The 24,421-nt window shown below is 39.0% G+C and overlaps 1 protein-coding gene and 1 long non-coding RNA gene across 2 annotated transcripts in view; both read left to right on the top strand.

Annotated features, from left to right (window-relative positions):
• The window catches only part of TRAPPC12 (trafficking protein particle complex subunit 12), a 95,377-nt gene extending 74,261 nt beyond the window's left edge, over window positions 1-21,116 (top strand). Inside the window, exons 7-12 of the mRNA XM_067544831.1 lie at window positions 2,388-2,460; window positions 8,635-8,708; window positions 15,678-15,776; window positions 18,747-18,847; window positions 19,648-19,735; window positions 20,317-21,116. Of these exons, the coding sequence (XP_067400932.1) occupies window positions 2,388-2,460; window positions 8,635-8,708; window positions 15,678-15,776; window positions 18,747-18,847; window positions 19,648-19,735; window positions 20,317-20,559 (678 nt within the window). The 3' untranslated portion in view covers window positions 20,560-21,116. The remainder of the gene's footprint in view (window positions 1-2,387; window positions 2,461-8,634; window positions 8,709-15,677; window positions 15,777-18,746; window positions 18,848-19,647; window positions 19,736-20,316) is intronic.
• Window positions 3,372-3,684, top strand: LOC137150850 (uncharacterized). The gene is made up of 2 exons (XR_010919098.1): window positions 3,372-3,421; window positions 3,540-3,684. It is a non-coding gene; the product is annotated as an uncharacterized lncRNA (long non-coding RNA).
• Window positions 21,117-24,421: the final 3,305 nt, after the last annotated feature.

Below are 24,421 nucleotides of genomic sequence, written 5' to 3'. Positions count from 1 at the left end.
AAATCAATATGCTGTTGCCCTCTTAAGCCAGCGTTGCAGAGAACTGTCTCCAGACAAAAGGTAGAAGCAGCAACAAAGGTATGGACTGTGTCTTCCAGTCACCTCAACAACGTGTTCACTTGAAAACCTAGATGAGACCGCTTAAATGCTAATCTTACTGTGAAAGAAACTCTAACAAACACTCACCTGGAGACAAAAATTTAAAACGAAGAAAAAGCTGCCTTGGATTAAAATCATCCCCGGTGTAACCATGTTGAAATCAGTGGAATTAGTTGAGAGTTGCATTTAATCTGTGCTTCTCTTCTATTGAAAAATAAACTTTCCTTTTGCCTACCCGTTGACTAAAATGGCCTTTTTTTTGTACATTTTGCTGAGGAAGTTGGGCTTGTTCCTGCTCTTTTCACACTTTATTTTTCTACCTTTAATGTGGCCCCTTGGTTTCAGACAAAATAACTAAGCCTAAAAAAAAAAAAAAAAGATACAAACTACAGCATAGATCAACTGGTAGCATTTGCTGCGTGTCACATCAAGATCTGCATCCTCTAGAGAGTTAGCTGAGTCCTTTGTAATCCCCATCCTCTTGCAGGTATGAGATGGGTAAGAAAAAGTCCAGACTTGTCTCCTGCATTTTAATTTACTATAGAAATATGGCATTTAGGCCAGGACTCAAAATATTTAGTGGACACTTGTCATCTAAAGACTTTGCAAAGATGGTGTCTCCCATAATAGAGTCCAAGAGCAGCATCTTGGTGGTAAACTCAGTGCATCAACATCACCTTCTGGCTTCTGGGTGGGGAGCGCTCTACTTCACCCCATTCACCCTTAATCCGCCTGGCTGTTGAAGGGCTAAATTCTTTCTTGGCCTGCTGCCCACAGGAGGAGCAGCATTTAAACAGACTGAGGGCAGTAGAGCACTCTGCTTTCATTCAGTTAAGGACCTAGCTTATCATCTGATGTAACATCTAACCACTGCCTAACGAACTCAAAGATTTCACCTGACAGGTCTTTTTTCTTTCTCAATCACAAATCAAAATACAAGGTTGCAATGTGGGAGAGACCTGAACTTGATCCCCTGCCCCAGACATTAAGGAATATGAGTAAAATTTTCAAAAGCACCTAAGTAACTTAGGGCCATATTGTAACGGTATTTAGGTGCCAAAAGATGCAGCAAGACACCTAATGGTCAAAAGTGCTAAACTCCAGTTGGGAGTTAGGTGCGTAGGTGTTTTTGAAAATCCCACTCGGCTCCTAGCTTCATCTTTTAGCACCCTTAGCATCTTTAAAAAACTGTCGCTTAGGTTCCTAAAGCCCAGTTTCAAAAGGCTCTTATGTGTCTAAGACACTTTTGAAAATGGAATTTAAACTCTGGAATCACTTGATCTCTTTTGAAAATTGTACCTTATTTCTGTTGTTGTTTGGAAAGCAGAATCACACATTTTGAGTGCTACTGCACTGTACATAATCTCTCTTTAAACTGGCAGGAGCTGAAAGTACTAGGTAGGCAGTACACTCAGTCCCCAGGAGAGGGAGTCCCTCCTATGTTGCTGATAAACGAAACCCACCAGCTAATTAAAGAGTAAATGGCTTAACAGGCTCTGGAGGGAATCCCATTCAATTTACTGTGACCAAAAAGATGAAACTGAAATGCAATGATTTATGAGGGTATGGGAAGCAGCAAAAATAGGGTGATCTTCAGGAGTCAGAGAGACATTTAGATATACCACAGTGGGAGTGGAGAAGTGCAATTGGCTTACATTACAAATGAAACCATAGGGTTATATTTTCAAAGTACAGATATCTTAAGCCAGAATCTCCAATAGTTATACATATTCATTCTCCAGATAATCTAACAAACGACTTTTATCTCACTCAGTATCTTACATTATTTAAATTAGCTAATAAATAAAAAACAGCAACAAAATCCCAACTTTGGGAAAGAGATGGGGTGAGAGTTAGACAGATCAGTATTTAATTAAGAACAGAAAAGGCGAATTATTTTTAAAACCAGAACTAAAAACCCACTTAGTTCTCTTCTGGAATCAGCTTGACATTTTTGCAAGAGTTAATCATCATTCTCTTCTGGAGCATATTTGATATTTTGCTTAACAAAATGCATATGTCCCTGGTGTATGCTGTCTTGTAATGTTTTATGAGTATCATAAACCTGAACTCTAACATCAACACTACATTACAAAGGCTCTCTGTTTATGATTGATCTAACTATAGTAATAATCTGTGGTTTTGAAATGTGTCCATGTGAAACACTCCTGTTTGAATTCATTTACATAAAGACTGACAGTTGTGGATAACTTGTGTATAATACAAAATGCTGCCTAATTTCAGAATGCCTGTTTAAACTCACGTTAGTTTAAAAAAATTTACTATAGATACTGGAAAATTTGGAGCAAGGCTTAGCAGAAGATGGAAGTATGATTAACATTACACCAGAGAACAGACAAGGTAAGTATTATTTAAATCTTTTTTCACAGGCAGTGTGTTTTTATCACTTGCCTAGGTATGCCAGAAGTTTTCACAAGACTGCCCCAAAGCTGTTAAAACAGCACTTTTGTGATTTTATAGTCTGTTCAGCCTCTGAAATGATACACCTTGTACTTTTATTTGCAGGAATTCATTTCACAGTTTCCCCTTTTATTTTGATCAAATTGGTGCATTAAATCGAATCTCTTTTGTAGTTTGATGAAACAAAGAACATGGCTGCCATTCTCTAGTGATGGGTGTACAAGTAAATCAATGCATTGCTGAGGCACTGGAGAGAGACCAGATGGGCATTCTGCGTTAAGATTCGGTTCAATGCCTCCATCAGTCTTCCCCCCTGAAATCTGAGAAACTTCTTTAGATCCAAATTTTCCCTCCCAGCTGGTGATACTAGCAGATTATGTTCATTGGAAGGGTCTTTTGCTCTGTATTACCTATTTTGATTTTATGTTTATGGGAGACATTTTCTTTTTTCTTTTAATTAACTTACTTATTCAAGATCATGGGGCAGGAAGAAAGGGGATTGAATCAGGAGATGCTATTTGAGAATCCTGACAAGAACATTCCTTTTTCCATATAACCTTTATTTTTTGCAGCCCTATAGTAACCACTTTAAACAGGTAGAGTGGGAGGGAAGGGAGGAAAAGAAAACCACAGGTAAAGATGAGGGATAACATTTCTGCTGTAAAAGTTCCCTAGACGCCAAGGTTTTTGCGTCCGTGCACGTGCACAACACCTCACTCCTTGCGTCCGGATGCCTAACCCCCAGCAAGATCCTCAAAGCAGGGGAAGATAGGCGGGGAGATGGCTGTCTCTCCTGCTGGGCCCAACATGCATGCTTACTGGATTGGGGACAATTCAGCATCTAGCTGGAGGAGGGGGATGTGTTGATGGTGCTGCCTCGCTTATAACATTTAGCAGAGTGGTAAGAGCACTTGCCTGGGATGTGGGAGACCTGGGTTCAATCCCCATCTGCTTGAGAGGGATACTGGATTTAAATAGGAGTCTAACCACGGAGCTAGCGGTGTTCTCTGTCTCTCCAGCTGAACTTGGATAAAGAGTGAAAGGAGCAGGAGGATTGGACCCTGGTTCACACACATCCCAGGTGGGGATGCCCTAATCACCAGCCTATAGTCTCATTCTCACTTTCTGTCGCTGGCCCTATGTCTATGCAAGTCTTTATACAAAGTGGAACAGCTTCTACAGAACAGATTGAGGGAGCCCCACAACAAAATATCCCTTAACCCCTTGGTTAGCGTACTCTTCTGAGAGATGAGAGGCCCCTACTTAAATCCTTTCTCCCCATCAGCCAGAGGGGGGATTTGAACCCAAGCCTTCCACATCCAGGGAAAGTGTTCTAACCACTGGGCTAAAAGTTATAAGGGAGGCACCAACTGCTACCAACTCTAAGCGTTTCTTGCAAAGACCCGCTTAGACTCCTAAATCATCTGATGTCAGAAGGCGATTGCAAGCAGACATAGGTGCCTCCCTGTCTTGTAGCAGGGCTTAGGTCACAGCCCTCTCATCAGCCTCTCCCATTGATTAGCTTAGATGGCTCTTTGCCTAACGTGCCGGCTTTTGTGGACCTCATTCTTCGGTGCCTATCTCTCCTCATGTATTATATAGGGATCCTATATGCCTAACTCAGACTTTGTGGATTTTCAAAGTGGCTACAAGTTAGGCATTGCAATGCTGAGTGTTGCAACATCTTTGTGGTCCCTTTGTGGATCCAGGCCTACGTTACATTTAGGGTTGCCACCTATCCAGGACCATTTTCCCAGCATCATCCTTTTTTGAGGTAGATGTCCCAAGAAATCTGTAAGGGTGCTCAGTACACAGTCCCTGCTTTCACGTTTTATGGGTTAAGCCTCATCCTGGATGTGCCAGGTTTTTTGTACCTCAGAGGTGGCAACCGTAGACTCACCACTGAAAATGGGACTGAGGCACTTAGGTCATTTAAATGCTCTTGAAAATTTTACCTGACGTGACTTTTTAGGCACTGTAACGGGCAGATGAACCCCGACCATGCGTAGCAAACTAGGGGTTTAACCGTTAAAACCTCTATCACAGGAAGCCAGAAACCTTTCTGCTGCTGCCAACCATCTGTGAGTTGACCTGGTTAACATTGCTCCAGGAAACTGTTCCCCTAGAGCAGGGGTGGCCAACCAGTCAGAGATGAAGAGTCAAAAAATAAATGTAGATACCACAAAGAGCCACATTTACCTTACCCTCCCCCGAAAATTCACTGCTGATCCTCAATTTCGGGGGCAGCTGGTCAATTTCAGTCTGTTACCCTCTGCAGCTGGTCCCTTTCACTTCTCTTACCCTCCACAGCTGGTCCCTTTCACTTCTCTTACCCTTCCAGCTGGTCCCTTTCACTTCTCTTACCCTCCACAGCTGGTCCCTTTCACTTCTCTTACCCTTCCAGCTGGTCAATTTCACTTTGAGTGTCAAAGAGCCACAAAGAGCTAAGAGCCACATGCAAACAGCCGCATGCGGCTCGCAAGCAGCATTTGTATAAGCAAAGAGCCACATGCGGCTCGCGAGCCGCTGGTTGGCCACCCCTGCCCTAGAGGGTCTATGAAATCAGTGTTTCCCTAGAGTGTCTAGGAAATCCCTAAATTGGGGTGGGAGGAGATCATATAGTTGCCAACCAATGTGAAATGTTGCTTTAGACCAGCGGTTCTCAACCGGTGGTACGCATACCACTGGTGGTACTTCGAAGAAGGCTGGGTGGTACGCGAGCCGTACCGCGCCACCGAATCCGCCGCCGAAAGTCCCACCCACCCCCGCGAAACCCTGCCACCAAAAAGGGGCAAACGGCAGCAGGGTTTCGGCGGAGGGCATTGTTCCCCCCATGTAACCCCGCCGCCACCGCGAAACTCCGTCGCCGCCGAAAGTTCCCCCCCCCCCTTTTTTTTTCCTGAGTGGTACTCGGGGAAAAAAAGGTTGAGAACCACTGCTTTAGACAATTTCTACATAAGCTAAATGCTTATTAGGGGGAAGAAGATGCACATGCAAGCACCTAACAGCCAGACATTGACGTATCTATTCTAGTGAACATTAAATTTACTTCCTTCTGAGAAAGACAAGATAAAAAAGTGGAGTACTTCACCATTTGCACACAACCCTGCAACAACCCCCATTTTCTCAGATTATTTGAAAAAATGAAGCTCCTTCTCTTTCCCCCTGGCTTCACTTTCCCCTGTTCCCTTCCCATACCTGGCTTCCTTCATCGGGTTTCCCTTTTCCACCCCTTGGCTTTCTCCCATGAGGATTCCCTCCTTATTTTCCCCATGCCTTCTTGCCATTCCCCTCCCTTCCCCTAAGAGACTGACTGCCTTTTGCCACATACACAGAGACTTCTCTCCTAGCTGGTTAGTAGCCCCATCCCCTGCAGGCTGCCCCTCTCACCTGCAGGTAACTGGCTCCTTGCTGGGGTGTCTGCAACTTTTGAGCTGTGCTCAGCTCAACTGGGGGCAGAAATATAAAAGAGGCAGTCAGCAGGAACCAGGGGAGGGAGCTGCTGAGCAGCTAGGAGAGATGCTGCCGAGCTTAGAGTACAGCTGCCCATCTGCCTAACACTGCCAAAGGGCCCTGGGGATGCTTGCAGGGACTGTTGGCTGCTCTTGCCTGAAGGGTCAGTCGGCTCCGCTCCTCACTTGACCCTGTGCTGCACTTTGAGCTGCAGGAAGCTTTATGTTTTTGTGCAAAATCTAGCTGAAACAAAGCTTATTAACTGTGGCTGAAGACAACCTTAATTCATTATGGGGATTATGTCTGGTGAGTAATTTCCTTATTGCCAGTGTGAGTAGGTGCTGCACCAACCAGCCCATCCCATGCATCTTCTCTAGTGTGGAGCAGAACGTCTCATTTTCCAGTTGTTCAGTAGGAGGAGAGATTTAGCACTGCACCATTTGCCTGGCAGCATGTTTGTTTTCTATAAGGAACCAAATCTGCAGCTGCAACACGCGCAGAACTCCCATTGAAATGAATGGCAGTTCAGCGCATAGAGCCACTGTATAATCAGAGCCTAAATTAATAACCATTAAGAAGGAATGTACAGATGGGAAGTGTGGCAGCAAGGGCTTGCAAGGTGAGTTACTGTCATTTCTACTACAGGGTTACAGATAATAATCATCAGGTATTGCAGTTCTATTTTTTTGTTTTCCCATGTCATTCTTTAATCCCTGGCTGCCAGCAATAAGAATCCTTCCTGAGTGTCCTTTTAATGCATCTTGCATATGTGTTCAGCCTGAGCTTGTAACTGCTCCATGTGCAAAACTCCCATTGTCTTCCATATATTGAGCAGCTGTAGAAATGCACACAATCACCTAGGTGACATTTTCCAGCATATTTGAAAGTTCTCATTGTCTGCTGTTTTACTTTACTCAGCCTGTCCTGGCTACCACATATACATCTTAATAGTGTCAGCAATAACAGAAAGTGTTCTTTATAACCAAGCGCCAGGCACAATACAAAACAATAAGCTATAATCAAATGCATTCCTTTTTTAAACACAGCACAAAAAGTTTGAAATATGATTTGAGCTACATAATAGAAGATTGTCAGTTAATCAACTAACTTGAACTCAAATCAATGTAACCCCAGATTTTTTTTAACATAAACATTTAGCGACTCAACACAAGCACAAAAACATTAGGAAAAGCATTTGAAAACCTAAAATTGCATCAGAAATGGGTGGTAACATCATTGGGAATAATAAAAAAAGAGTTATTTAACACTGCCCTGTTTCTGCCATGGGCACAGAAAGAAACAAAAGGTAGAGAATATGGAGTAGTAGAACAGTGTTTCTCAACCTTTTTGATACCAGGGACCGGTTTCCAATACTTTGTCAGAGAGATCTCAGGGAGCGGTGCCGGTCCATGGACTGGTCGTTGAGAAACACTGGAGTAGAATGTCTTCTCATTGTATGCAAGGCACTCTCCAGTAATAGCAATATAAGTTTTACGTAAGTTGGGATGGAAAATATCTAAAATATGACTTCATACTGCTGAATGATATCGGAGGCCTATGACTAAGGAAACTATTATAAATTAAATACCAGGTCCAATCTTGGAGACAAAACTATGCTCTCAATTTTTAATGTGTCTAGAACAGAAAGTTATATTTTTGTGCCTGTCTCACCAAGCTTTTTTACTTGCAATGACATTTGTAAATCATTTTTTAAAAAAAGTCCCTGTAACCTGCAAGGGTTTTTATAGCGGAGCACTTTATTGCTACACAAGAACAAAGAGTTGTCAGTGTTCTATTGCAACCCCCCCCCCTTTTTTTTTCTGTCTCTCTAACCCCAATACAGTGACTTTGAGAGTTAATTGTCAGGGGTGAGACATAATATTTGGTTTCAAATAATTAATTCAAAATCAGTCAGGTACCAAATTAATATCCCTAATGTCCATTTTTGTAGAACAAAGGACTAATTTTATTTCTAGTACTGATCTATGGTCCCTGTAACAGTGGATAAATAAGGATCTATGTGAACCATTCTCTCACAACATCATGAGTCTGTCTCAAACCAAGGGAGTGAGAAATCTGCTGCTGCAGCTTTGAAGCCTGCAAGCTCCAGGAGCATGGGAGAAGACAGACAGGCTTGGCAGATTTTTCCACCATATCACTAAGCCAGAGGCAAACGCAAATAGTCCCAGACTCACTGCGCTCTGACCCTGCATGTTCTGGCTTTGAGATGAGATTTTTAGCTATGTTTGGGTTTTAGTTGATTAAATTTAATTCCATAAATTACACGATTGTATGCTGATGGTCATAATTATTTAGATGTTTTCGTGTACATCTTGTTCTGATATTAGAAAATGTGTGGCTTCTTTTAGTATTTAATATGTTGCCTGAACTAAAAGCTGTGAGGGTGTCTATTGCTTTTACGTTGTTGCATCATTTATGCAAATATTCTATTCCTAGAACCAATCAAACTAGTCACTTTGAGAGAGGCAGTATTTTCTGTCTGACAGTGCGGCATGGGAAAGAATGAAAAATTCTAGGCTAAAACCGAGTGATGTTAACAAGGGGGATCTTTTAAATCAGAATTCGTAGGGTCAATAATTGATGGCTAGAAAGAACGTCTAATTTATTTGTGCACATTCACAAGCTGCTCTTATTTTGCAGCCTCTGTTCAGCTGTGGAGGTCACGTCTGGGCCGGGTGATGTACTCCATGGCAAACTGTCTGCTAATGATGAAGGTACGTGGGTGGCAATAACTGCAGAGTTACCGTATATACTAGAATAGAATGTCAGAGAAAGTGCAAGAGAATTACTGGGGCATAGATAGGGGAAGATTACTTGACTGTACAAGGTTTAGCTTAGTGAAGAATTAATTAGACTCAGTAATTACTTATTTAATAGATAACCATTTGCAGCAACGTTCTGCAGGACCATATCTGCACTTATTTCTCCTGAAATCATTTCAGAGCTCATGCAATAACAATACAGAATTTGCATTTTTAAATTGAATTTTTCAAACACTTAACTAAATACTGTCATTAAAACCAATTATATGTTCTCTCTTGTCTTTTTCAAACTATGTACTAGGAATGTTACTCTAGTTGCACACAGTATGATACTGTAGGCTTTGTGCTTGACAGAGACTCAAAGCATCCAAATTCATCTTCTCCTTTGTCCACATGGTTGTGCAACAAGATTCTGATCCTAGAGGATGTTGTGAAGGCCAAAAGTATAACTGGGTTCAAAAAAGAATTAGATAAGTTCATGGAGAATAGGTCCATCAATGGCTATTAGCCAAGATGGTCAGGGATTTAACCCCATACTCTGGGTGTCCCTAGCCTCTGACTCTGGAAGCTGGGAGTGGACAACGGGATGGATACCTTGACAATTGCCTACTCTCTTCATTCCTTCTGAAGTACCTGGCATTGGTCACTGTCGGAAGACAGGATGCTGGGCTAGATGGACCATTGGTCTGACTCAGTATGGCTATTCTTATGATCGTAGTGGCCCAACGTCATTCCTAAACCTGGCTTTCCAGACTGAATAAGCTATTCACAAGCCATGTTTTCTTGATGTTGTTAACACTGAAATAATATCTCAAATAGTGTACAGTTATGAAAGCACGAGTTGCCCAGGAACTGCCTTAAAATGCAGCATTCTGTTATTATGAACATCCCAGGAGATGGAAATGTTATATTCAGAATAGTTAGAGTGAGATCAGCACAATTCCCTCTTACATAACTATAACAGCATAGCAAGTCAGGGCGGTCAGAAGGAAGCACCATTCTGACTTTAACACAGTCGAGTCTTTGTTTTGAATTAGATTCCTGAGACGCAGCCAGTTTTCAGGAAACTCTCCTTTTTGAAATACAGGTGGAAAAAAATTAAACACTGAGTCTCCATTTGAAACGTAAAGCTAAGATGGAGTAAAAAAAACACCCAGTCCAGGAAATATAGTTAACAAATGCTGCAGGCTTCCAAATAGTTACCATAGCTTTGCTTTTAACTATGCTGATTTTTTTTCCTAACCCCCTCAAATCTCCCTTAGTCACTTCTGCTCACCTCTTCTTTTCTGCATCTATATCCCACTGCTGCTTCTGTTCCTCTTTCGTCCTTTTTGTAATATTTTCATCTCACTTCAATAGAGGCACGAATGCCGACCTCTAGCCCAGTCATTGGTATTTCTGACAATGTTGCTTCAAGAGCACTGCAACTCATTCCCCTCCCTGCACTTCTCAAAACCAAGTATCTGTATCATCTGTCTCTCAGTCTGGGAAACTAGAATTCCAAGATTATTTCCAGAATTCAGATTTCCCACATGATACTGCTATTGAACCCCCAACAAAGCCATTACCTATTTTAAACTCATCTTTGAATATGTTGCATGTGCCTTCCCATGATGCATATAACGTCAAGAACAGCCTTGTTAGAGTCTTTTAAGAGCAGTTTTCAAACATAGTCATATTGCAGTTAAAACCAGGACAAAATGTCTAGATAATCTGTACTGTATATGCCACAAATCCTCTGGCAGAAGTAAGTTGCCTTCTTTATTTTTTACTTTAAATTTTCCCAAATGTTAAAAGTCTTAATAACAAACAATACTCAGATATTCATCTCAGCCTTCTGCTTTAATTGATAACAAATTATTCCTTCAAATAATGATTTTTAAACATGTCTTTCTTGAAGATAAGTGGTTTTTGAGGAAACTAATTACACAAAGCTTCAGATATCTGTAAGAGATCTCAGTTGTATGCAACATACTTCTAGAGGAATATTTTTCACATTTTTAATCATTGTAAAATATATCATTCAGTTTTGAAGCTTTTTGTTTTCCCGAGTAATTAATAAATAAACGAATTCTGGGTTTCTCCTGAACTGAGTCAGTGCCATCTATCGCCATCTAGTGACAATATATTATATTGCAATATAATCCTGTGTTGATTCTGAAGTACACTTACTTGAATAATTTGTGCTGTTGGGCAGAGTGGTATTAATAATAATAGTTATTTACTGAACTATAATAATAATCCCTTTAATGTTGGTGTAAAAAAATTGACTAATTTCCATCTGTAAATGTTATTTACCTTTTCTTTTGGCCAAAAAAGTGTACAGTAGTATTTGTTGAAATATAATTAGGGATTATCTTTAAGGCTAGGATTGTCAAAGGAGCCTTAAATAGTTTCCCTGGGAGTTTGGTGCCTCGCGCTTTGCGGCTCTTTTAACAATCCCAGCCTTTAAGGTTAAACCCAATAAATTCCCCTCAATGTCATTCTTGACCATCCTGAAAGGGAAATGTACGTGACCCATGGAGTTCTGTACGTACATGGCCACATTACCACAGTATATGAGCACCTCACTTACACCCCTGTTAAGTAGAAAAGAATGCTATTTTACAGGTGGTTATCTGAGGCCCAGAGAAGTGACCCAGAGTCACACAGGAAATCTGTGGTGGAAAAGACAATTGAACATGGGTCTCCTTTACCCAACGCTAGTCTTCTAACCACTTGACCATGCTTTCTCAGATACAGAATTATCTTTCTCTGTCTTTATCATATCTAAACTGCAGCAGCATGCGGGAGTATTCATTCCAGATCCAACTGATGATGTGCATTACCTCCTGACAGCAATCTGATTAACTGCAGAAAAAAATATGCATTGCATTTTTACTGATTCAAACTGAAACATTTTAATTTTTAAAAAGTTTGATTTTTACAATCCCCAACTGAAATTATTTTTGCAATGTCTTACCAAATTTTTTAACTTCTTGAAAAATAAACTCTTAAATAACATCCCTATGTATAATGTATTAGATGCATTCTAAGTAAAAGCACATGCTGTATTTTAAAAAGTATATATATATTCAAAATTGTTCCCACTTTTGCATAACTTGCTGCTAATAGAACCGAAACCAAAAGAGTTTTTTGTTTTGTTTTTTTTAATCTGGGTCTACTGCAATTAAAGCGATGTGGGGGAGGAGGGAAGACATCAGTCTATACCTGTGACGCAAGAGCCTGATGTCCAAGGACTCTCTTCTGAGTTGGGTTTTGTTCTGATTTAGAAGAGAGAGACAGCATAAATTGTCCTCTCTCTTGCTTTAATTATGCTGCAGCACTATCTTCTGGCACAATCATAACACTGTGAAATTTTTATTTTCACAGTCACTATACAAGTTATTCCTTTCCTCCTGTCTCATACCCTAATCCTAATGGCCAGATTAAGGTGCAAAAAAAAAAAAATGGTGATTTGTCTCTACTTTCTGTACCTGGTCCCAGCATACCCCCAAGCATGAACATTTGTTCCTACCTCCAATAAACTAAAAATCATATTTAAATTATTTAGGTTTAAAATAAATAACAAATTTAAAACAACCTGTCTAATGCCAAGTTTATTTAATATATATACAGATGCATTTAAGTACAAGAAACATATTTTGCTTTTCTTCTTCACTCAAAGAGCCAGATTGGCTTCAATGGGACTGTTTACATGAGTAAGTCTATCTAGGTTTAGGTCTAAATATAGTGCTTGATTCAAAAGTTACTAAAATTTAACACAATGTTGCCCATTCTCATAAATTGAGCATGAGTAATGCAAATTTGTCCCCAGATGCAGGCAATCTCATGATAATGCAACCATTGGCAGCCCTCATGTGATTTTTTTTTTTAAAGGAAGCAACATGTGAGAGAGAGAACTCTGTATTTACGTTTTGTAGTTTAGTGGAAGGTGCATGAAACTTTTAAAGCCCCAAGACTGAGTTCTAGTCCTAGTGCTTCCAGTAACTGCTGTTAATGTTTCTTGTGTACCCTTCTCATCCCTTTTTTATGAGCCAAGATTTCATACCTTGAGGGAGGGGGTAACTGTCCAATTTTTACAGATAACTGGGAGCTTACACAAGCCAACTTCAGGCAGAGCTGGGATTGAAACACAGGTCTCTAATATCACAGAGCTAAGTTTATCCACTTTGCAACATAGTCTTCCAGAAGGAACCTTTCAAATCAGATGCTTGTGTAACTAACCGTAGTGCAGTGTGGCTGTGTGCCATGGTGGTGTGGGTGAGCCACACAGATTTATGACTCCGCTACTGCATCCATGCAAAGAGGTGTGGTGCTTTAAATGAAGTGGTAGAGGCTCACCCTTTTACATCCAATGTACAAAAGTATGTATGTCCCAAGCAGGGGCATTGTTTCATTAAGTTATGCTGTCTGTAACCGCTACATAACAATCTGCTCCCAGAGCCAGGACTGGAAACCAATTACCCTGATGTTCAGCTTTTCACTTCTGAAACCCACTGACTGTATGTGTTTGGTGTCTCCCGGTATGGGCTAGTCCACATATGGATAACAGCATGCTTTCCTCCTACCTACTCTTTTCACTGAAGTGGAGGAGGTCTGTGCTTTGGATCTGAAGATTTGTGGTTTCAAACCCTGCTGATACCCCTGTGGGAGTGAAAAACTACATATATGTATAAAAGTTAGTGTAAGAACCTCCGAGAAATTATTGGAATTATTTTATACTGCAAAACATTGCATTTAAAAGTGAATTTGGATGTTATACTATTTGTTTTACTGTTGCGTTTTTGTTACTGTAATTGCCCCTTTAGACCTAATAGGATGTGGCAGACTGCTTTGTGTCCTCACTGAAGAGTTAACTCAAGTTCTCTACCCAAGTTATTCCTCTCGAGTTATCCTAGCGCAAGGTGGAGCAGCCACACTGCAAAATAAAACTCAAGCAGCTGTGTCTACACAGATGCTGCACTCGTATGTGGCACAAAGACTTCTGGGCATGCATCTCATGGTTCTTAGCACTGCAGCAAGTTGAGCTGCTCTATGAATTCTTTCCCACTGATTTATGGGAGAACTTTTCTGCCCTTTCTGGGTAGTGGCGGGGAGCTAGAATTGTGGGAAGGCAAGGCAGTGGAGATCTAGCAGCACTCAAGTTGTGTTAGCCTGTGTCCATGCTATAGAGTGGTCATGTTAACAGCTGACGAGTTGTACTCACTCTGGTTTTAGCATATGCCCCCTCTTGGGCCAGCCACTAGAGTTAAGAACTCTGCCACACTCGAGGTAAGGGGTTTTGTCTATGGATAGGACTCAAGTTATATCTCAAGTTAACTTAAAAAAGAAAGAAACACCTTTAATGTGTGTTTAAAAACAGTGTATGCGTGATTTTGCCTGTGTCCCGAGTGGAAGACCCCATTGGCATACGCTTCCAAAAGATCAGAGTTTGATTTAATAAACTTATTTTTCCAGAAAGCAAGCCTTGTTCTCAAAGGTGTAACATTAATGCTTAGCGAAGCATCTCAGTGCATTACTAAAGAGTTCTAGAGCCTTTCATCTATAGCTCACCAGTTTGAATCATGCCTAGCTCAACAGGGATTAAAAGCTGTTCCTACCTAATACTAGTTTGGTGGTCCCTATATGAGATGAGTTTGGTGAGTCCCAATTCAAACTCCCACAACACAAAGTCACTACCATGCTTTGCACTAGACTGTGAGCTCTTCAGCGCAGGTACTGTCGCTTACCATGTGTTGTTTATTCAGTGCCTAGCACAATGGGACCTTGATCTTGATTGAATTTACTAGCAAGAGTTCCGGTACCAGAGGCCAAAATCACCTTACTCATTATAAATTTGTGAGCATTCTCAACAGTGTAAATGTCGCTCATATATTGATGAAAGGCAAGGCAGGGAATTCAAAAGAAGACCAACCAAATATGGTCTGTTGTATTTTTGAACTTCTGTAGTAACCAATTTGATGCAGTAACATTTAGTACAAGGTGGTGTTCAATAAGAGTTCTAAATATGTCAATTATTAAATATTATACCTTTATCATTATTGTTAATGAATTATAGTCACTTTGCAATTTGCTTGCAATTGAAGACTTCTTTGATTTTTGTTATGGCAAAATTGGATTATTACAGGCTGTAATCCGGGTCAGGAATAGGCAGGATTTACTCATTTTAAATATAGCTTTAAGAAAACGTAGTATGCAGTGCACATTGTCTCCTATCAGTTATAGAGTAGAGGAAAAGGCAGAAGAAATGTCTGCAGCATTTGTTTCGAGTAAGTAAGGAAAAGTAAGTGACCCCTATTGCTTTTCAGCATTAAAACTTGTAAAGATCAGAGCACCTTCAAGAGGCAAAATAAAACAAAATGGTAAACTAGTAGGCAGAGTGTATGCCAACTATCTTGAGATGGTGGTTTCTCATACGGTTTTCATTCTGAGCACCCCACCAGAAGTTCTTGTATTACAACATACACATGGAATTTTCAGAAGTCCCTCATCACTTAGGTGCATAACTCTCATTAACATGAAGTAAGTGGCATTTGTACTGCTACGTCACTTAGGTGCTTTTGAAAATGCCATCCTAAATCATTATTGGAAGCTGGAGAGTAAATGGTCAGATTCTGTTGGTAATTTTGCTGTGGAGAGACGTGATCTAGTTGGAAAAAGAAATTTAAAGGACAATCTGCCACTTTATTACTGGCTGTAGTTAGTGTACGTTTCCAATAGAACTGAATAGCCAGTAGCTAACACTACCATGCTGGAAGGATATTCCATTAACATTTTAAACATTGCAATGATTTTAATTCTATACTTGTTCTCATTAATATCTGTTTACTGCCTGCATACTTTTTAAAAACAGCATACATAAAACACCGAGTGAATGCTGAGCTGAAAAATCTAGTCATGTGCTTTTTTCCCCCTTAGGACTATGTGCTTGCTGTTGATGCATATCACACAGTCATCACATTTTACCCAGAACAGGAACCTCAGTTGTTGAGTGGAATTGGAAGGATTTTTCTTCAGGTATATATGTTACTCTGAATATGCTAAGCAACCTTGTTGTTGATAGTAATCGGTAATTGCTGTATTTAAAACTCTATTGCTGTTCTCATTAGACATATAGATGGCAACCTAAATGTATGAGGGGCTTTAAAAAATAAGATAAAACACAGTTTCTACCATGAAACATTTGACTAGATTAGAAAATATAAAGTGAATTATATCATCTAACTTAATTACATTATCTAACAAAAATGACACTATGGAAATTATATCTTGTAATGATATCTGTTCAAAGGGTGAAATCCTGGTCCCTCTAGAATATATAGCAAAACTCCCAAAGGCTTTAATGGGGCCAGGATTTCACCCCAAATCTAATTTCCCTCCTCTTCAAACCAGTCAGGCAGGTTTCATGGTGTTTGGTCAAACCGCTCCCCAAATAGCGTTATCCAAAAGCTAAGTGAGACTTTCCTTACCTTCCTTCTGCCATGGTATTATTTCCATTATGGAGAGAAAAGCCAGCAGTGTACAAAGAGTGTGCATATGGTTGTGTAGATGACACCTATTAAATATTGTTGGAATAAGACTTTTTCAGAAAATGATCCATTATTACCATGCTTCACAGTTACCTTGTGAAATTTTAAGTCCTAATATTTATTATCCAGCAAATCCATAAAGAAGGGGTTTGTAACATTCTCCAGTGTTAATAAACACTTTAAACTTTCCATTTTATTAGTAAAAGAAAATATTAGTGCTTAAATGGTATAATTATTTACAAACCCTCTTGTCTCTGATGATAAGGCTATAAAATTAAACTATTCTATTTGGGGTTTCTTTTTACTTGGACAAAACATAATTACGTTGTTGTTATTAGTTTGAAATAATAAATTGTCATCAACAAATCCAAATGTGGATTTTTCAGTGCTTGTAGAAAGAATTTTATTTCATTTATTCAGTAGAAATGTGGTGGTGGTTGTTTGTTATATTCTGAATCAAAATTGATCTGAATGTTAAAGGTGAAATTTCTATAATATTGAGAAATATAAAATACATTAATTATAACCTAAATAGACAGGTATAGTTGAAGGGTTTTTAATTTTGTTTTTAAGTATACAAAATAGTGTGTGTGGTGCTTGTGTTTGATTTTACCTGTATCCTTCACCTTCCAAATGTCACTTATTTTTAATTCATTATGAGCTTTTTAGGGCAGAGATCATGTCTTGCGTATTCATAGAATACCTAGCATAGTGGAGCCCTGATCTTGAATGAGAGCTTCAGTAGCTACCATCATATCAATACTAAATAAGAAGAGAGATTAGGAAAAAGCGGAAAAGGACATAGTCTATTCCAGAGAGATGGCTTTAAGAGGTAATGTCAGCAACCACTTGAGACACATCACAGACAGAAATTCAGACTGATAGGTTAGGGGAAACAGTGAAGATGGTTTGGTCTTCAGTATTTCATTTTATGTTCCTAAAGGATTCTGAATTTGCTTGCTAGCTGCCATTTGAATAACACCATCAGAGAACTTGAAAAGTGAAATTACTGTTTAATTTACAAATCAATGCTCTTATGTTGTTCTGTGATTACTTCAACCCCAGTCTCCGCAATAGATTGCAACAAAGGGAACTTAAAAATAGCCCCTAAAAAAATTCTGAAAAATAATCCTGTTTTTCAGACTAACAGAAACCAGTCAGTCAGTGTAGATTACATTGGAGGGACATTAACTGAGGGATTTTATTATGAGAGGATAACAAGAGGATTTTCGTGTTAATTTGGAAGCATTGATAATTGTAATAGTTACATTAGTTCAGAAAAAATTATTGCAATTCCTAAATTAATTAAATAAAATACAGTGACAGGAAAGTAAGTTTTAAATGGTTAAACCTCCAAGATTAGTTTAAACTGATTCTTGTATGTCAAATATCCTAGAAAAGCAAAAGGGATAAATACTTTCCGTTTGTGTAATGGAATAAAGATAGTTTCAAATGGATAGTTTATGTATAGTAATTGCATATTATTCAGAGAATTGAATGCTGAGATACAGTTAAGAAATAAGAATTGTTCGTGATAACAAGTTTTATAAAATACATATTTTTGCTAAAAGTGAAGAAAAGCTTATTTACTAAAATAGTCACTCATAACTTAAAAACTATGCAATTTGATTCCCTTCAAACCCTGACCACACCCTCTCAAAAAAAATCCCTATCGGTTCTGCTTTCTGACCTCAAAGTCCATCACTCCCTCCACCCACCCACTCCCTTCATCATTTAGCCCAATACTTCTGGATCCACCATATTACCCCTTCCCCAGTACCCTCACTGAGACTCTTTTAAGTGGCTTCTCTACCTGATATTTTTCTCTCAGTAGCAGCCATGGCAGGGGTTGTTCTCTGGTCTCTGGCTGTAGAGTGATTGCTCAGAAGGGGACTAGGTCTCCTCTGGTCATAGATCTGAGGAATGGGTCTTGCACAAGCTGCCTGGCTACCATGCACCATCTCACTTATGGTTGGCAGCTCCTGGCTTTGAGAAGTGATCCTTTTCCTCTCCTGTGTAGTAGCTGTTGGGAGTCTGCTATCTGCTCATTTTCAGCTACTTTTGCAAACCTCTGGGGTCTTCTTTACAATGGAGAGCCTGGACACCTATCAAAGCAGCTGGAAGTGAGAAGACGAAGCCAGCACTACATAATATTCTAATGCTCCACTGAGCCCAGTTTGAGAACCATGGCCTTAGAGAAGAGGATGCTGTATGTGTTTTTTGTTATTCACTTCTCTGAGTTTAATGAGGAATTGTAAAAGTCTGCCTTGATAATGGCTTTAGTCCATTCACAGTGAATAATGACAAATCGGAGAGGTAGTATTATGATGCTAGTTACTTTAATACTTCATATGTTTCCACATTCTTGTTCTTTGTGGAAGGATATCCCATGAAGATATCATTTGCATGGGTCTTTCTCATCCATTGTCCTAACTTTCTTGTGATTGTTGTCATCCAGATTGGAGATATAAAAACTGCAGAAAAATATTTTCAAGATGTTGAGAAAATGACTCAGAAATTGGATGGACTACAGCACCAAATTATGGTTTTAATGAACAGGTAGATAATTTAAGAGTTAAATGAAACTTAAAAATAGGATTTTGCAAAGTGTGCATTGTGAGTTTTAAAGTACCCTTGAGAGTATCCCTTTCTCTTTCACACTCTCTTTTATGTAACTACATCTGTCAGAAGTGAGACTGAATGGCACGTACACCCGTGAGATTTGTATTACTTGGTGTATTCATATTATCCTGGCTTCCAACTCTTTAGTTATAAGAGTTGATTTTACACAGTTATTTCTCATTCTTCAAAGCATTGCATATTTTTACCCTATTTTTTCAATATATACTTTTAGGAACAAAGAAGCTCTTTTGGATTCTGATCCTGCAAACAGATTAGCTAGTGCAGACCCAGCACTAGTTAGCGTCAAACGGGTGCCAGGATATGCACTCGTAAATCAGATTGCATGATGGAGTCCTCAGTTTCTGGTGTTTAACTTATTGGCTAAATATGTTTTGACAAGTAAAATACTACTATAAGTGTGTTCTGAAAACAGATATAACACTTGTAGTTGCATAGAGAAATTATTTTAGGAAGTCTCACTGCATTTTAATAACAAAATATAGAAAAGCATTGCTTTGATGGCAGAATATCTAAAGTGGCCAATGATCTGAAGTGTCACTTCATTTGTCTGTAAATCAGTGTCTCACAGCTGGTTCATGATTGCACTGTGAAGAGCAAATGTCAAAAACTCTCACATCTGTAATAGGAAAAATAAAAAATGGTCTCAGTTCCATTTGAAATGTATTATCACCTTGGGTTTTTCAGGATAACTGACTTACTCGTCACTTACTTTCTAGAGCATTTCTGCACCTTGGTCAGAATAACTTTGCAGAAGCTCACAGAGCCTTCACGGAAATTTTAAGGATTGACCCAGCAAATGCCGTGGTAAGACTCCAGCTTTGCTACATTGAATTGACACCTGAGTGGTTCCTATAATAGCTTATCCCTTAGCTTTAGATAGCACCCAAAGTGTGCTTGGAGCTTTAGAGAAAAATGAGATATGGGCCATGCTCTTTCACTATACATAAAGATAAGATATGAAATGAAAACAAAGAGGTAAGTTGGGGAAGGGCAGGACTTGTTTACATGAAGAGCATGATTGTTTACTACACACATTGTAATGGATTACATTTAAAAGGGGGCTTTTATGTATTAGCTCTGTTTTGTTAAAGGTACATATTAGAAAACAAAATGGCAACTGCCAATGTATGGGGAATACATTTTCATCATCTAATATTAAACGGACATTATCAGCATGAAAAATCACACTTTTTAACCTGTTTTAATTACTATTTTTAGAAAGTAACCAAGCTCCCAATGCCAAGAATGAAAGAATTGGATTGTAGGATAGATAATACATTTCAACAATTGCAACGATTTGCAAAAAAAATAATAATTCTGAAGACATAATATTTGGTCTGATTCCAGACTCTATATTTTATATACATTATAATCTTTTTCTCTAGGCTAATAACAATGCGGCCGTTTGTTTGCTTTATCTGGGAAAACTGAAGGATTCCCTCCGGCAGTTGGAAGGAATGGTTCAGCAGGACCCTAAACACTACCTACACGAGAGTGTTCTTTTCAACTTGACAACTATGTATGAATTGGAATCATCCCGCAGCATGCAGAAGAAGCAGGCGCTGCTTGAGGCTGTAGCTGTCAAAGAGGGTGACAGCTTTAACACTCAGTGTCTTAAGTTAGGATAGCCTATTCTTGTCTACTAGGGTTTGTGTTTTTTCTGAAAGGCTAATTTTTAAAATTGTATATACTCTTGCTAATATGTAAATATTCCTCTTGCAAATTAAATGAAATAAAATCTCTTATTATGAACATATGGCAGAATTACTATAGTATCTACACGGTCTGTAACAATAATCTTTTCCTGTCACTATTGGGATTTTGTGCTGATCTATAGCCAGCTTCATCTCTGCTGGTCTGTTACTATTTACAGTTATTCTTAACTGTAGTATCCACAAACAATCACATTTACTCAGATGGATTCCTTTTTTTTTTTTTTTTTTTTTTTTTTTAAAAGGAGTGGCACATTTGAGCTAACTTGTCTTGATGATTTTTGTTCTAAAAATCTTCAGCAGTTAGGGGAGGAAACATGACATTAGCTAGTCTCATAACATGACTAAGGCTAGGAGGATGTCTGTCTAAGTAGTATTTATTGTAAAAGTTAAATCCCGAACACAGATTTGCTTTCAGCTTCTTCTAGTGTGCATGTCTGACCCTCCCAAGCCAATAAACTGAATTCCTCATATTTGTGCAGTCAGGTTGGTTGTTTTGTTTTTTAATCCAGTATTTAAAACTCTGAACTTTCAAATGCAGTCTCTGGATCAACAGAAGAACCATTATCATCCTTTAATGTATCCCTATTTTATAGAGAATCAATCCACATACTTTATATTAATCTGTAAAGTAGTCTAAGTAGGACAAATAGAGAATATATGGTACACGAGCACAATAATGGTCGGGTAGGATTCAATAAGATTCTCTTACAGCAGTTGGAGTAGCCTATCATCATGAATTACTGCTTTGGGATGATGCGCAGTGTTGAGCTACAGTGGTTCCACACCACCTCTTCTATTCAGTACAGGCCTACATTCTTAAAAGTAACTGGCAATAGTTTTTCTTTAGGTGTCCTGCTTGAGACACCTTAAAGGGACGTGGTTTTCAGAAAGCTCTAAGTGTTTGCCTCTAAAAATCAGCCCTCTTTGAGGTGTTGCACTTTGGGCACCCAAATACTGAGTTATTTATAATCCCTGGTCACTTGAAAATGTGGACCTACAGTTAGTATTGTGCTGACAAAGTATTTTGGCCCATTATAGTAGAATACTGTTATATCTCCTGTAAGATAGTGGTGTGTTGATACAATGGGTAGCCATGCTTCCAAAAGTTTAAAAATATTAAATGTAGAACTTCCAGGGCCCAAGCATAATTTTTTCGGGCCCAGTACAAACTTGTAACATGAGCCCCCTCCCGCACACATGCCACAATCCCTCATCCCATACATACAATCTCATGAGCCATGATAAATGTTTTCCTCGTGGTAATGCGGGTTGCAGCCTGGGCCGGGTCCCCGAGGGCCTCTGGGCCTGGGTAAAGTGTACCCTCCCCCCCGGTGAGGGCCCTGAGGACTTCTGTGGTTTGGGGTAAGTGTGCCAGAGCTGAATCTGAACCAAACTAATCCAAGAAGAAAACACATTCAGTTAAACTTCTTGTAAGATATCACTGCTAGCACTTAAAATTTCCTCAGTACGGTGGATTTAAGTGTCACCTAGGGTTTTTTTGGCAAGTATTTTAGCACAGTGAAATAAAACAAACTATAGGTAGTGTATCTTTTTATAAACACAACATATTGCTATGATTTTAGATGTGGCATAAAGACTATGGGGCAGATCCTCAATTGGAGTATACTGTCATTTCTCAATTGAAGTCTGTAGTTTACAGCAGATGAGGTTCTGATGCAAGATGTTGTTCAGTGAAACCCAAGACAATACTGTTTTCATTATAATTTATTATATGCACAGTCTTCCCTTCCTGATCCCCTTTTCCCATGCTTAATATTTCTTCTAGACAGTTATGTAGCCCGGATATATTTCTATCACCCATTTTGCTTGTAGACATGGAAAATAGCAGAAAGCAATTCCAATTAAATAGCTCAGTTTACAATGCAGTGTAAATAACATTATTGTGGGACACAGCTTCTCTTGACATATTAAGTTGGATCAAGTGTAGTGTCAGTTTAGTATCTGATATGTTCTCTTGGGCAACTATAATTGTACTTTCAGAAGGCCTACTATGGACCAGCTTCACCAGCACTTTATTGTGGTCTTTTGTACCAGTGCCAAGTGGGAGTAAATTGCTACCATTCTGATTTGGTAGCATCTTACACTCACTTGGCACTAGTGTAAAGGACTACAACAAGGTGCAAGGGGGCAACGGAGAATTGGATTCTGATTCTACTGGGGGAATCAAACTTCAAAAAACCAAAACACTAAAGATTTTTTGAGCATATGATAAACTGCCTGCAAAATGTTTTTTTTTTTTTCATTACCCAGCTTTTTTTTCTAATTATGTAACCAGAGACCCCGCTACACAAATTACTTTAAACGCAGATACACTGCCTATTGCACAAATGCCATTTCAGCATGTTTTCTATGTTTTTTATTACCAGAAGTCTTTATTCCAATAACAGTGTTATTAAGGAAACTTGGACTGTATGACCTCTAAACTCAATGAGCCGTTAAACAAATAATATTGTTGGTAAACTTACAGAATATTTAATTAAATTTAAAAATGTAGAAGGTGGATTTAATTATTACTGCAGAATCTATTTAAATTGTTAACTGGTTATAAAATGCAATAAATTGTCAGTGTTGCAACATAGTTGAGATTTTACATACATACAGCTTAATAGCTTCAGAGTTCCTCATATCCCAGCCATACAGCTCACATCTAGGATTTTTAATAGCTGTATATGGTGTTAACTTTAATGCCTTGTGGCCAGATTTTGCCCTTAGTGAAATCCAAGCAGTCCTGAGGTTTCCCGAGTGTAAATGAGTGCAGAATTTAGCCCTTACTCCAGCAAGTTGTTTCATCTGGCCAAATTCAGGAGGATGTAGAAAAGCATACCTTGGAATGAATTGACTTTTATGTCATTAAAGTCTCAAGCATAACATTGCCTTAACATCAGTTTTTAAATAAGCTTTGATTATTTCACACTTTCAAATAAACACATTATGCATGGAATATCCATCCTGAACACATCTTTAAGTTTCTATCAATTTCTCCTTCAAGTCTCTCTTAACACCCACTTCTTCCATGAGGTCTACAACCTTTTTCCATTGGCCATCCAAAAATGGATAGGTTGAAGGGCAATCAAGTATATTATTTATATTACATTAGCTCCTAGAGACCCCTGTACTGAGGCCCCATTTTTATGTTCTGAACAAACATAAAAAGATGATCTTTGACCTATACTGTTTACAAACCTAAGTCTCCAAAATAAAGGCATAAATCATGTATAAACTGTGTGTGGACTCTGCACAGGAGTAAACTTAACCCAAAGGGTATATCTGCACTTTAATTTTTAGTTGTGATTTTATACATACTAACTAACATGATTGTGAATAATACTGTATACATTACATAAAGATTTGTGCCTGGACCCACAATTTTTCCCAGTCATACTTAACCCTAGGTGTAGCCATAAACTTGTGTCCTGTCTCTACTAGAATTTATGATCATGCTGAACAGTGTGTTAAAACATGACTAAAAATTCAAAGGTAGCCATACCCATACTGGGGCCAGGTGGCAATGTATAGGCCGGTGTGCCTACACATTTCAAGCTGCTACCTACACTGCTGCTATTATCCAGGCTGTTAGGAAGAGCTACTAGGGTGACTGAGTGGAAAGGTAGCTGTGATAGGACATGAGCTAAAAGAGCAGTCTACTATAACAGCCTACTGGAAGATACCACTCTTCACTTTAACATAGAAATTAGTGATTGGAAATGAGGTACTGTAATTAGCAGGACACTTGCTCATTTACATAGTAGTAGCA

This window comes from Emydura macquarii, unplaced genomic scaffold (assembly GCF_026122565.2).
Source record: "Emydura macquarii macquarii isolate MOO-44397 ecotype Brisbane River unplaced genomic scaffold, CSIRO-AGI_Emac_v2 contig_1027, whole genome shotgun sequence".
NCBI lineage: Eukaryota > Metazoa > Chordata > Testudines > Chelidae > Emydura > Emydura macquarii.
Note: the sequence above shows the minus strand (reverse complement) of the source record. Positions and strands in the feature narration are given on the sequence as shown.